Below are 15,145 nucleotides of genomic sequence, written 5' to 3'. Positions count from 1 at the left end.
TCGCCTCCGCGAAAAACAAAACAAGAAGTGCACCCGATCGCCGGCAAGGATAATCTCGTTCCTGAGATTTGGGAACGAGATTACGGTAAGGATAGTTACCCGGGGGGGGGGGGGCACTCCCATATATGAGCTATATAGGTATGTGCCGCTGTGAAGGGTATGGTTTTCAAGCAGCTTAGTCTGGGATAGGGTATAGAAATCAGAGAGTTTTGGTCTAGAATAGGGTATCATTTGCCGAGAAACTGATCAGTGGTATGCAGAATTAAGTCCAGAATAGGAATAGAAACTCGGAAGAGAAAGAGGCTTCCCTAGACGTGAATAAAATCATTGTGACAACGTTGATGACAGATGGTTTTCCATTAAAAACACTTATAGTGATGCAGTTCTAAAAAGAAGCAAGTCTGGGATAGGGATTTTCGGTATCTAGTCTAGTATAGGGTTGCAAAACCAGCTGAAGATGGTCTGGTATGGGGTAAGGGTTTCAGAGTCCCAGCGGCACACCCTCACCCAAAAATATACAGGGTGCCCCCCCGGGGGATAGTTACTAATTATATATAAGGGCCGAATACATTTAAAAGGAGATGTAAGGCAAGTGAAACTCTGTTTGTCGCTATCAGTACTTTGCTTCAGGTGATCAAGCAAAGACAAGGCTCCACTACAGATGAGGTTTCCGTTGTGCTACGGCATTTGTAAAAACCCAAAACGATTGGTACCCTACCCGATTGGTAAAGGACGGATGATGTGGGGCTAGAATAAAATTTCAAATGAAGGATTATTAAAGGGGAAATGGAAATTGGTTGTCATGGCAACAGGGGGATCCTTAACCTATCCTCAGGCAAGAAAGCCACCAATTCTTCTTTTTCCATCACGCAATCTTTGCAAAGGCGTTAATTAAATCGCGTAAGCCTGCAGAGCTTACACAGAAATAAAAAACGTAAATCGTGCCTCATTTGCAGTTTTAGGTACATGGAAATCAACTGCAAAACTGTTAATAGAGGAATTTCGTTGTGACACCTTGTACGAAGTCGTGTGACGTAAGCGAAAACCATGTGCTCGAGGGAACGAGCAGTCTGCGTGGCAGGCGTCGAAAGGGGAGGGGGGGGGAAGGGAGCGGGGAAAAAAGATGGGGACTAATCTGTGAAGAATGCACATGAATAATCACAAAACCGTGTGGATATTCTGTGCAACACAAAACACAAGAAATAAGCGAAATCTATTTTAATTTCAAGCCTGATCGACCAGATCGCTTTCACACAAAAAGCCTTTTCATACTTAATTCGTAACTTTCAATTAATACTAATTAAACACATAACAGGCAAAAATACAACATGTTATAGCCTAGATATATAACTACACAAAGTGCATATATTACGTAAGTCTTTGCTTATAGATTTTTTTTCTCGATCTATCACCATAACCCTTAAACAAAGCAAAATACAAATCAAACTTGTTTAATTCTTAATTCGTTACATTTTAAGACGGTACGCTCGAGGCTATGCTTAGTTATCGTTTATTATTTAAACTTCGTTTAATCTGAAAAGAGAAAAACTATGGGCATGGGATTTCTTCTTTTCCTCTTTTCATTCTTTTTTTATTTTTATTTTTTTTGCACCATAACCCTTAAACAAAGCAAAATACAAATCAAACTTGTTTAATTCTTAATTCGTTACATTTTAAGACGGTACGCTCGAGGCTATGCTTAGTTATCGTTTATTATTTAAACTTTGTTTAATCCGAAAAGAGAAAAACTATGGGCATGGGATTTCTTCTTTTCCTCTTTTCATTCTTTTTTTATTTTTATTTTTTTTGCTGATGAGTATCAGTAACACGCAACTCTTTCAACTGTACTTTACAAACAAAATCAAAAGTGCAACTACAGAATGAACCGAGCTGACCAACAGCACAAGTCAAGCGTTAACGCTAAATACTAAAACAGAAATAAGTCACTGACATTATCATTTTACCTTATTTGATGACATAACACACACCTCACGTCTTTCTTGGCCCCAATGGGGCTCTCAAAATGCGGCAACGACAAAATATCGGCGCTTACCAAAAACGAACGTGATAAATGACAGTCAGCACAGGGTTACATTTTTGTCATACCGTAAAATTCCGAAAGTAGCGATCCGCAAAATTCCCCCTCCCCTCCTCCTTCCAAACCGATAACTTCAAAAAATTGGACTATCAGTGGGGGAGGGGGGGGGGGAGGCTATTGAAATTTGGGTGCAGCCTAAACGAGAAAAGGAGGGGGCTTGATAAAGCTTTTAGAGTATTCTTACTTCATGCTGTACGCACCATGTTAAAAATCAATTCCGTAGAATTTTCGTCGAGTAAGAGGAATCAGTATTAACAAGAGCAGACTAACGTTGAAGACTTCTAGCTTGTTTCTATGAAATTAGTGACAAGAGCGTCTCAATGGGGTAAGCCGTTAGCCGTAAAACGACCTTTTCTCCGTCCAGGCCGAAAAAGTAGAGTAAAACATAACAAGCTTTCGTCATTCAAACGAAATATGTTCGAGTTTCTTGGGCTTTTAGAACATATTCGTATTCTCGGTATTGGACTGGAACTGGCTTGCAATGGAGGCTAATGCGGGGAAATATCAACAACAACAATTTATTGCGGTATTTCCATAAGCAGCGCTTCAAGCTGCGACCATTTTGGTCGCCATGGCGAGTGAAAAAAAAAATTGGCGACTAAATTTTCCAAACAGGTCGCCAATTTGGCGACCAGTGCAGTGTAAAGGGCTGGCTAGGCATCATTTGTTTTTGCAGTATAATTACTAAGCAATTTCACCACAAAATTTTCCGTTATAACTATTTCAATCGTGCATCTTGCTTATCCGTTTGGCTTGGACTGTGCTGTTTGATGTCTTTGATCGTGGAGCCGCCATTAATTTGAACATCACATTTATGTTTCTATTATTTTACTGTACTGCACGAGAATTAACTCGTTTTGCTTGTTCCTTACCTGTTTCTCTTATCATTTATTTACTATTCTGCACGATAATTAGAACAGATCAACCAAAAAACTATGGAATGCAAGCGAAAATTACCGCGTCGAAACGTTCGCCAAACGATTTCAATTCGGCTCATCATGGTCAACAGTATTACTCTATGTAAAGCAACATGAAGTGTCTTCTTCTAAAACGTTTTGCTTTTGGCGACCAAAATTTTTCTAGTGGCGACCATTTTACAAAAGAAAGTCGCCAAAGGGCGACTTCTGAAAAACTTGAGCTTGAAGCACTGATAAGAATACATGGCATTAACTTTTTAAACAAACAAACAAAAAGAGCTTCATGATATTTGCATTTGAAAAGATTCCCCGCATTAGCCTCCATCAAGCTAGTTCTAGTCCAATGCCCAAAATACGAATATGGTCTTAGATAAGGAGAGAGAGCGAGCAAAACAGTCAGTAAATTTCAATAAATAGGTTAGATTACTTTTTTCATGCCAGAATGGGTTTTAACAATGCAAATTAACTCTTAACTTTTTGAAACAATGGGAACTAATTTTTAATGCTGTCGACCGTTTCTCTGCTGACAGAGGCCTCTTTTCCTTTGCATTCGCTGAGCTTACGGAACGCGGGGGGGGGGGGGGCGGGGGGGGGCGGTGATTGGGAAGTGACCTCTGCCTTGGGAAGAAAATAGCTTTCATTCCGGCAACGCTGCCCACAGTCTTGGACGGCTCTTTTCAACACGCCTGCTCCTTGCATTGTTTGCTGACCGCAACTTGAATTCAGAATTGCAATTACTTGAATTGCTGTCAGTTATTGAGCCCACATAGCTAAGAAAGTCACGTGACGGTTCGGTCGCTAAGTAACCGTGGCGCATGCTCAACATAGCTATTTTCGACCCAGGGCAGAGGTCTCCCTCCCCCCGGTCAATCAACACGGTTTAAACATAACGGCCCACCCATGTGGCAGCAACTTCAAAACTCATCTCATTTTTTAAACTACTTTTCTGACAGGTATCCGTTTCTTATTTCGGAAAAACTGAGAGCTAAGTCACACCAACTTTATCTAGCGTAGGTAGTGAACCCCCCAAAAAATGCCGATTAGAATTGCTGCCAACACTGACACTTTCGTGTTCATGAGCCACTTTCCGAAGTTTGTCCCTTTTTTTACTTCTTGAACCAATTTTTCGTGATCATCACTGGCAGATTGAAGGTGTGATTTCAGTTCTTCTCGCGGTACCTGAAAAAAAAAAAAAAAAGGTTTTCGTTTTCATTAGTCGCTCTTTTGTTTTTCGTTCTTTTGTTCACTCTTCTCATCGTTTATTTATTTATTAAATTAGTTTCTCTCTTAAACAAAAAGTCGATTTATTATTATATATTTTTTGCGCAATAATGCATGCAACAAAAGTAAAGCCACTTTATCTATGTATGGTTGTGTTTAAAGCTTGAAGCTTGTGAGGCCGTGTATATGATTGAAGTATGCAAATAATTTAGCGGATCACTTTCCGACTTTACTACTGAAACTCTGGTCTGCACGTTTTACTGGCAGAACGGCTTTGGCTGAATGGTGTCCGTATTACGCGGAAACAGGATTGTAAGTCTTACTAATGAATGACGAGGCAATTAAAACTGAACATATGTTTCCATGATTGGATCAAAGAATCAAAATTGTTCTTGATTAATGAAAGGAATAAAGGAAAAACACTATTTACCAATACTTAAACAAAATTCTTAAATCTGATTGGTTCTAAGCTTGCCTAATTTTATACCTAATCATACTCGTGATTAATCAAATCGGACACGCGCTACGCGGTCGTTAGATTTTGTTTATCACTTGTATAATTACAGACCGAATAGGAACCCACTCAGTCCTATTACCATTATAAATCGCAGACATGAGCTAACCTTTTTTTCGCAGCCAACACTCTTAAACGGACATGGGATGAGGGTTTTAGGACAGTTGTTTTCTGTGTGATCTTGAACCTGTCAGGAATTAATAAAGTTGAGCTAGTTAATTTACAGATACTAGCCCGATATACTTTAAAACTCTACTCTTTTCTTAGCTAGGTTTCCTCTACTGTAACAAAAACCCAGGGTAGGGGTTCGATCCCGAACTACTATGTACAAAGACGAACTCCACTGGTGAAAGTTTCCGTTAGATATATTTTTGTCCAATCGCCAGAAGAAACATTTTTTTTTTGCAATTTTTTAAAGAGAGTCGCTTTTTAGATATAAGCCTCAGAAGGTCAAGGTTTTGTAAAACTGTTTTTACGCTGTAGGGATTAGTTCAATAAACTGTCCAACTCGCCAATAATTGCCTTGTTTGGAATAGCCTAGAATCTAATATTAAAAAAAACTTTAAGTCTAACCTTCTCTCGGAAAACTTCCTCTCCACAGCCACAAAGAATGGGAAATTTTCTACAACTTTCATAATGATCCTAAAAAGAACCAAAAAGGCAATATGACAAAGAAAGTTCTTATAATGCTTTTATTCAAATTCGTATTTTTGTGTGGACAGACCTGAAAACGAACACTTGTAAGCGCTGAAGTCACAGCAAGTAATTAACGCATGCTTATTGTCTGGGAAGCTGTTTATCGTTTACTTGTGGGGAGGGGTAAACGAACGCCTGACTTGTGTGGGCAAAATAATTTGAACACGTTTACAGACGTAAACGCCTAAACCAGTCACACTTGGTACAATTTCTTTATGTGCATAGAGCGGTTTTCATTTAAGTGTCGAAAGTAATTCGCATTTGCTTTGGTTTTGCATTACTATGTTTTGTCGTTGGTTAAGAAATCTCGCGACACTTTCTCATCCAATCAGAAGTAAAACTAAAACCAATCGTGACTCACCCACACACGTTTTCCCGAGCTTCGCGCAAGCAATGTGTACTTGCTTCCAATTTTGTTTGGTTCACCGCATTGTCTGTATCCTTTGTAACTGGCCAAAATGATTAATTTGGTTTTGGTTTTACGACGCTTAATTGAAAACCGCCTCCTTCTCTCCCTCGCGCTTTACTATGACAGTCTGAGTAGGAGTACTGGAATCATAGTTAACAGTTAAATTTTCTACGATTTCTCAGTTATCAGTTAAAATTTCAACCTATTTCTGATCAGTATAATAATCAGTAAATTTTGCTAATCTTAGATCTCAGCTATTAGTTTCAAAACTCGTCATTTCTCAGTTGACAGTTAAAACCGACCAATTCTCGGCTTTAGAGGGTCTGGATGGGGTGTTGGGGGTTGGGGGTTAACTGATAGCTGAAAATTGGTCGGTTTTAACTGTCAACTGAGAAATGACGAGTTTTGAAACTAATAGCTGAGATCTGAGATTAGCAAAATTTACTGATTACTACACATTACACATTATCTGTTTACCTCAATTTGGCATTCTGCGTGAGGCTCTTGGCAATAAAAACAGTTTATTAGCCGCCATGGGCACTCCTTGGTATCGTGTGCATCGAGATCTCTCCTTGTGACCCGACAGTTTCCATGAGTACAGGAAATGACTTGAAAACGGCACCTTTCCAAATGACTCTAAAAATAAGTAGAACAAACAAATGCAATTATAAAGAAAATCACAATTGCTTGCGTGCTTGCGTGCGTGCGTGCGTGGCTGGCTGGCTTGCTTGCTTGTGTGCTTGCGTGCGTGCGTGCTCGCTGGCTTCTTTTTAAAGTTTGTTTATGTATCTGTTTATCCATTTATTTATTTATTTATCTGATTTTATTTATTTATTTCAATTATCTATCTATTTTTTGAGTCTAACCTCTTTCGCTTTTAGTTCTCCAGTCCACTTACAACCTCCGTTGCCACATCTTATGTCAAGGGATGAAATCTTTCTTTTCGCCGCTGTGTCTGGAAAAACGTCCTGAAAGAGCAAAAATTCCTTAATTTTTCTTGTTTTATGTTCAATTCGACCAAACTGACTTTAAGGTTTCCTTTTACATTGAACAGCAGTCACGACACAAGCCAAAAAAAAAAAACGAAATCCTGTTTCACCCCAAGTTAATAGCATTCAACAGACCAAACCGATTTAATAGGGGTGCATTTTGAATTTTTTTTTAAACAAAATACTCCTTAATTAAACTCAGGACTGAACTGTTCTTATTATAGGTCTAATGCTTAATTCAGATTCGTATTTTCTTTTTTCAGACATAACTCAACCCAAAGAAAGACTGCGCGCGTAGCTGGCTACTAAAATGGTAGTTTTTGGAGAGAAGGAAATGTTTTTTGTCAAGTGTCGTCTGAAATGCAAATTTTCGACCTCAATTGCTCAAAAACCTTTTAAGGCTTCAAAAAGGCGAGACCTCAATACAGTTGACCCTCTCTAATACGTACACCGAAGGGACAAAGCAAAGTGTCCGTATTAGAGAGGTGTCCGTATTATAGAGGTCGCCACTATTACGTCACTTTAGACTTGATTGACAGCTTAAAGTATTAAGTAACTCGAAATGTTCTGCAACGCAATGCTGCAGGTAAAAAATTAACACTAAGCACAAATCCGAAAACGTCTAAGATGAATAAAGCGTCACGTTGGTATTTCGTTTTGTAGCCACAAACAGGAAACTGCATTACGAACACAAAATATCATCGCCTGATCACCGAAGTGTCCGTAATAAGGAGGTTAAGTTTATATGAATTTGTTCCCCCGGGCCGAGACAGCCGAGATTTAGTGTCCGTTGTCCGTATTAGAGAGGGTCCGTATTATAGAGGTTTTTTCTAAAGAAAATATATGAGAATTTTGTTGGGACATCGGAGATTGTCCATAATAGAAAGGTAACCGTATTAGAGAGGTGTCCGTACGGAGGGGTTCGACTGTATATCATAAACAATTTTTATGGAGCTCCATAAGTTACATTTCACCTATTCGTTGGTATACCATTCGTGTTTTCTTGCTATTCTGTTCAGAGACCCATTTTCTCTTTTAAAATATTACAGACGTCCAGCGCGCGAAAACGCTAAAAACCGAACGGGGGGGAAGTGAACGAGTGCGACCATTTCACCACAATTTAAACGAAATGAAAATGTGCAAAGATCGCACGTCTTTGGAAATTGCGTTGCGCGACAGAAATTTATTGTTGAATAGGCCATTTCCGAGTTACCCTCTGCCTCTGTTTCAAAACGAGTCTAAGTGCGAAACAATTTAAATGAAAGACTTTGATTTGCATGAAAATGGTCATGTAGTGAAATTCGTTTTCATGTGAATGGTTTCGTACCTAGTCTCGTTTTGAAACAGAGGCAAAGGGTAACTCGAGAATGGCCTATTATATTGAGACATAAGTTTGCAAATCGAACCATGGAAGTCCCTCGTGCTATTGATTTAGATCGCTCAGATTTACTGGCGATGTTATAAATACACTCTAAATACTTATAATAGTACCCCGTGCCAATAAAAACTAAGGTTAATATAATCACTTTTAGTATATACACACTCAGTGATCTTGGTGTTTCAAGCAATCTGATTGGTTCGCTATCTCGGGCTAATGAGCATTATTCACTCCCTACGGAGTGAATAATGCTTGATCCAAACTGAAACAAAATGGCCGGCATAAACTCGCGTTTCGCCAGCGTTTCTGAATCGCAAATACTAAGAATACAAGAAGATGCTGAACCAGAAAAGACAAAAACAGGCTAAGAAATTTGTCCTGATGGTTTTTAAAGTAAGAGAAGACTACATATTTCGCAATTTGCAGCACAATGTCCAAACAACTCGAGTACTAAAACGATAAACAATTGCTTACCGTCAAGTCGCTCTTCGCCCGGCATCGGCAGAAATGAATACCGCAGATTTATCGGCAGCAATATCAAGTGTTATTCAACCAAGATCCTCCACGAATATTCAGGAAAACGTCTTTGTGCAAGAAAACATCCAGTTTTCACCACAGTTCTGCACACATTCAGTATAATCCAAACTTTCAGGTGGATCCTTCGCCAACTGCTCTTTCAATTTTCAATTCAAGTGAACTTCAAAAGCTTTGATTCAACGGTCAAAATGTTTTGCAAGCAGGTTTTTGATTCAGATTGCAGGTTTGAATGGTGTTAAAGGACCATTTTGCTAGATTGTGACGAGGATTTTATCGAAGATTAACTAGATTTGCCATGTTTGAAGATTCTGTAAACTGTTTCGCGCATGTCGGTTAGTGCCGCTTGTATGTACGTTTTCCACGCATGAATTGAGAGGTCAATTAAATCGACTTTAAATGGTTTCCTTCTGAAAACTTTGAGATCGCTTGTTGTTGAGATCACTTCGTGTGTATATACTAAAACAATTATTCTTTGAAATCTCGGTGAATAGCGGCAGAATATTCACCTCGCCGCTCCGCGGCTCGGTGAATATTCTACCACTATTCACCTCGATTTCAAAGAATAATTGTTAAATATTATTTGATTTAAATAAAAAGGTCATCTTTAATACCTTGTCTCGCTCCAGAACCAGCTTTACATGCAGAGGGCAAGTTAAATACTTGTCTTTTCGTTCCTGCCTGATAAAAATAACACCAAAATGAGCTTGTCATGACACATGAACAATCAAAGGTATCGCGTTTCATCGTTGTCTCAGTGTCGTCGCTTGTCGGATATGAGATCGTTATAGCCAACAGACTCAAGAAGAAAACAGGCTCAACATCTCGGCATCGTTTTACCGTGTTTTGCTGAAATAGGTGTTCTCAGTGAGGATATATAAAACGTTTTAAAGGGACTATGTCACAGATTTTAACAGATTTTTTGTATTCATGTCGTAAGAAACCTAAAAATAATGGTCCATTTCTATTAACAATTGCTATTTTAGAGCACGAAAACTGTTTAAAAGCGCATTTGGCTGCAGATGGCTCGGATGGAAATGGATTGCACTTTGAAAACGTTAGCCAACGTTTTCAAGTTGTTTCCGCGGGCCTCAGTTAAAAAAATATATATATTTATAGCCGAAGTTTGATTTCTATCCCCAAATAAAGGTTGTATGTTCCGTTAAATGTTCAAAGACAATGTTTTTTCATGGATAAAGTTGCCTAACATTATATTTCAGAACAGTTAAGACAAAAAAAAACTGTGAAATCCCCGTGACATAGTCCTTTTAAATCTACCATTTAAAACTGTTTTCAAGATATTTGGGCTGGGAACGCAAGCAAGAATGACCAACTTGAAAATCCTTAAATCATCTGAAAAATTTCCCTTCTTTGCGAGGCCATAACTTTGTGATTTTACAAGATTGGGAGAAACGTGTGAGTTCATGTAAACGAAGACAGGCCTAGGAGATACACATTACGCATAACAAGAAACTTGAAGAAAAGCTTACAACTAGGCGGTTGGTGTTTAACCACTTCGTTCAAGAAACTTTGGCTAGAAAAGCACGCCGATGTAAAAAAATCTTAAGGAAAGCAGCCACCTTGAGGAACACAAAAATTTGAAGTGCGAGAATCTTTATCATTACGTCATCTTTGTTCCACATGCCTGGATAAATTCCTTGCAAGTATTTATTTTGTTCCGAATCGTTTAGCGTCGTCGGACGCCAGACACGCAGTTTGTGTGAGCAGGAGTACTGGGCTAAAATTTCCCTCATTTGGAGGGAAATTTTCTTTCGAATGGGAGAAATTCACGCAAGAGACGAGGCAATTTTTCAGAAGAAAATTAAGTTAAACGCGATTATTGATGTCCCTAATAATAGCTGTAGTTCCAGCAAAACGGATGTCGAGAATCGTTCTCTAATATGAAAGCAAGAATGAACTGGAAATATTGTAGATGACATATCTTTAAGGATTTTACATTGTAAAGGATTGAAAAATAGTGTGCAGAAAAGAGAAGGTTAATTTTTACAAGTTGCTATCGGAGGCATTTGAGAAATCGCGTGATTCAAATAGAGCAAACTTGACTGCGCGATTAAGCAGGTAATTCCCCGGATGTCGAAAACGGATGTCGAGAACCGTTCTTATGAAAGCAAGAATGAACTGGAAATATTGTAGATGACATAGCTTAAAGGATTTTACATTGTAAAGGATTGAAAAATAGTGTGCAGAAAAGAGGTTATTTTTTACTAGTTGCTATCGGCGGCATTTGAGAAATCGCGTGATTCAGCAAACTTGACTGCGCGATTTAGCAGGTAATTCCCCTGGCGCGTTGACGTTACGTGGTTCCCATTCCTTGAAACATTCTTGCTGGATTTGCAATTTTCGTTTCGATTCCAAAAAATAAACTCAAAACACTTGCATAACACACGAAAAATAATCCATTTCTCTTTAAAAAAAAGTCTGAATATCCAGAAAATGAGTTGGCTCCTCGTCGAATCATGAGTGATCGAATATGAAGTTATTTACATGAGTCACATGATATCAAGAATATGCATGGTGACGATTGTACACGCTATGGGGCAAGTTTTGTAAAACCAGAAACCATAACTTTACCATTTGACAGACCCTCAAAATTGGCCAGTTCACTATTTTTAAGCTTCTATTTTCAGTAGCGTCGATGGAATTTCGCTACTTGGCCAAAATTTAAAGCTGAAACCGCCACGAAGTCAATGACTCTGGTCTACGATACACTAAAAATTTCGCAGAAAATTCATGAAATTCATGAAAGAATACGATCGTATTTGTCTTAAAACTGTTCTGTATATTCTATTTATGAACCATTAAGAGCCGAGTAGTCCAACATTTTTGCACAAATGTAACATTGTAAGCAGCTCCAGGACCAACGAAAATAAACCACCATCGATGGAAACTGAAATCTGAGGGTAAATAGAAGTGTATTCATTGGCATCCATTGACATTTATTGCGTACCTTTGAAAGTATTCGTCGATGCATTTGCTGCAAAATCTGTCTCCACAATGCATTATCTGTTTGGGTTCCCTTGAAGGCAACTGACATAACTTGCAGAGCAAATCTTTATCGACTGGATTCACAAACACCTCGTTATAACCAGAAAGTAAACAGTTCGCTTCAACTTCCGCCATTGTCCCGTCCTGAAGCGAAAGCGTTCGATTGCGAGGTTTGCACTTTATTTATATCCCCAGTCCCTTCACGTTTTCGTTAAAGCGAGCTCCGCTAAGGGACGGACCATTATTTTCTTGGAGGGGCGGGGGGGGGGGGATATGAAAAACTTTCCTCTGCAAACTTTGTTTTTAGTTTATGCACCTCTGCAAACATTTTTTCCATATCGTGTTTTCAAACAATTAATTTTGTCTTTCTAGGCCCTGCAAACAACGTTTTTCAATATTTTTCATTCCCCCCGTCTAAAAACATAATGGTCCGTCCCTAGGCCGGCCATTACAAGTTCGTGGGAACAAGTTAAGTAACTGAGAGAATGCAAATAGGGTCATTTTAAGAAAAAAACTTACAAGTCGTAACTGCGCATCGTGACTTTTTTCCTTTTTCTCCGAGAGAAGACAATACAACAAAATGGACTGTACCGAGTTTACACACGCTTAGCCTGCGTACAGACGTCTGTTCATGTTATTTTCTTGCCTTCACGTAGGATACACACATTTGCATCTTTTATTTCACAGAAAAGTGGAGACAAGTCATTACTTACACAGGAGGATCTAACATAAATATTAAACAGAAGAGTTCACTTGCGATCACTATTCGTGAGTTATAGTGAGGGGCCTGAAGTAGGGCTGTCCCAGCCTAGTCCCTAGGCGTTCTCCTCCTCTCTCGGGCGAGCGCGAGGTCCACGTAAGGGCCTGGGAACGGGTTGGCGTGCCGGCTCAGTCACTCAGTGGCATTCGGTGACGTCACGAAATTTCACGCCAAATCGATAAGCGGGAAGAGAACGCCTGGGTACTAGGCTGGGACTGTCCAAAGATGCTCGACAAATTTTGGGAAACTTTTCATCTTTCGAGCAACTTTTTTTTCCTTTCGAGCAACTGGGAATGAAATTAGAAAAACATTTTTCCAAAAGGAACGTGCGAGACGCGAAAAGAAAAACAACTGGTATCTGTCTCCAGTCCTACTCCATTATTAATTTTCCGCTCTCTCCAGACTCTATTCTGGGATGTTGCGATCGTTCACACAAGAACACAAGTAAAAACACGCGATGCCTTATGTGACCACAACATTGTTTGAGTGCAGAGACTGATTCAACAACATATTGACTCAGCGCTGGATTTAGGTACGGTATTCACCAAGTTTTTAATCATTTCTCTCTGTCTTTGGGTACAAATTATATCCCATACAAGAACATTAATATTATAAGATATGGTAAGTTCCGTCAAATGATTCATATGGAAAGTCTGTGCGGCGAGGAGATAGAAAACGCAGTTCGTAGCGTATAGGAAAATCCTGGTCCGCAGAGCCAAATTACAAAAACCACGCAGAAATTTTATAATAATAAACATGTTCTAAGAGAAACAAAAATTTGGCGCCAATTTCTTACCGCGCGCCTGCTACGATGTGTTGTACTAGTTCTTTTCTATATAGCTTACTTTTCTATGTAGCTGTATATGCTATATAGCTTACTTTTCACGATTTTCATGACCAAACTCCAAAATATTCAAATATATGTATTCTGAAATGAGAAACCGGGACGGCTGTACACAGGCTAGGCTTTTGGATGTTTCCAGTCACAAAATGTGATTATTAAAATGAAATAATTATAAATTCGACCGTGCGTAACAAGTACAAAACGCCGGCATAATATGGATTAATACATGAATAGTTTTTCTTTTTTGAAAAAATTGTTTTGTTCTCATGTACAGTTATCACTTTCTTTACTAAGGCAGAAACGAAGATACTAAGGGACTCTGACCGAAGCGTGCATGTACAAACACCGAGATTATTTCATTCATTGCTGGGCAGAGAAACGGTATATATTAAATAAGGTCCGCCAAATTTAAGGTCTCACCATCACCTTGTGAAACTCAAATGACCAAGCAAGAATCATAATATTTGATACACCGGTAAATGCAAGGGATCAATGAGTGTTCAGTATGCTGATCATTATACATAAATTTCTTGACTGAAGTAAACTGCTCAGTCGCCGGGTACATTTGGCGCGCTCAACTTGGGCCGGGGTCACTGATGCGTAGTTTTACACTAGTATGCTAATGTGCAGAAAAATCAGGGTTGTGATATGGGTAGCTATAGTATGTACCAAAAAATATTGTTCATATTTTAGTTACATCGCTGTTGGGTCTGATATGGGCAATGAACACCATAAAATATTGTTCGTGTTGTATCCTGATGTTTTATGTTGGGGTTTTATTTAGTTTTAAGTTTTGTTTTTTTTTTTGTACCGTATTTGTATACTGTATGTTAAGGGGGGTATGTCACGCAATATTAGACAATTTCGGCACTGACCAACTGCATGGTCATAAAATTAACTGAAATATCACGATAACAGCTTAAAACTGTAGAAGAACTCAAAAGAAACAAAGAAAGGCCAAAAGGTGGCATGGATGGGCAAAATTCAAGCAGATTAAAATTTCGCGCTAGCAGTAAAAAAGCGCTGACGGTTGTGCTCAGAGAACATAGCATACTCATATTCCACAATTTTGCTATGAATATCTAACAAATTTGCCAGCTATTCAAGCAGAGACACATTGGCTAAAGTTAAGACAGAGGTAACTTAAAAATATTAGTTAGCTCGTCAGTAATGTAACCTCCTCTCTGCTCACTTTAACTATAGGTATGGGTCGCACTTGGGAAAAGTTTCCATCTTTGCCGGCCAAAAAACCGCAAAAATTTGAAACCACAACCGGAAAGGAAAACTTTTAGTCAAACTAAGTAGGGTCGCACTTGTACTGGAAAAAATAAAACATGTTCTCACACATGTTTTTAGAAGACAGAATATCGCAATCGGTGAAACGAAAGAAACATGCAACGTCCCGCTGAAGCAGATTCTCCTTCATTTTGTTCAGCTTAACCAGCAGCAGTTTTTCTTTTGTATGATGTACGTACAGTGTACGAACAATTAATGGGCAAACAAATGTTTGAGGGTTTTAACTGCCTACCAAGACTGCATAGCGCTCGCTAGTAGAGTGTTTCCATGTAGAGTACTCGCCCGTGAAGTGCTCGTTAGAAAATTCATGCCCCGGTGATCCAAAAGGAAGGGGCTCCAAAATGAACATAATTATGCAAGCTATAAAACCAAGCGCGAAAAATAGCGTGGTGAGAAAAAAAGACACAAAAAGAAAACAAAATGTTTAGCAGATATATAATAGTTATGCACGTTTTTGAGTGGCATACCGTGAAATATCCCACA

At 38.9% G+C, this 15,145-nt stretch overlaps 2 protein-coding genes and 1 long non-coding RNA gene across 3 annotated transcripts in view; all 3 read right to left on the bottom strand.

Annotated features, from left to right (window-relative positions):
- LOC144634432 (dehydrogenase/reductase SDR family member 7-like) overlaps nucleotides 1–15,145 on the bottom strand; it is a 113,912-nt gene that overhangs the window by 30,026 nt on the left and 68,741 nt on the right. The gene's annotated exons all lie outside the window — the stretch shown is intronic.
- LOC144634380 (uncharacterized) lies at nucleotides 4,125–6,435 on the bottom strand. The gene is made up of 4 exons (XR_013567188.1): nucleotides 6,333–6,435; nucleotides 5,324–5,392; nucleotides 4,860–4,937; nucleotides 4,125–4,194 (listed from the first exon to the last, which is right to left on the bottom strand). It is a non-coding gene; the product is annotated as an uncharacterized LOC144634380 (long non-coding RNA).
- Nucleotides 6,704–11,920, bottom strand: LOC144637188 (TNF receptor-associated factor 4-like). The gene is made up of 3 exons (XM_078496320.1): nucleotides 11,725–11,920; nucleotides 9,371–9,437; nucleotides 6,704–6,823 (listed from the first exon to the last, which is right to left on the bottom strand). The coding sequence occupies exons 1-3, from the start codon at nucleotides 11,895–11,897 to the stop codon at nucleotides 6,704–6,706; spliced, it is 360 nt and encodes a 119-aa protein (XP_078352446.1). The 5' UTR covers nucleotides 11,898–11,920.

Source organism: Oculina patagonica, chromosome 13 (assembly GCF_052425735.1).
Source record: "Oculina patagonica isolate OP01 chromosome 13, crgOcupat, whole genome shotgun sequence".
Classification (NCBI taxonomy): Eukaryota; Metazoa; Cnidaria; class Anthozoa; order Scleractinia; family Oculinidae; genus Oculina; species Oculina patagonica.
This window is presented reverse-complemented; position numbering and strand designations above follow the sequence as displayed.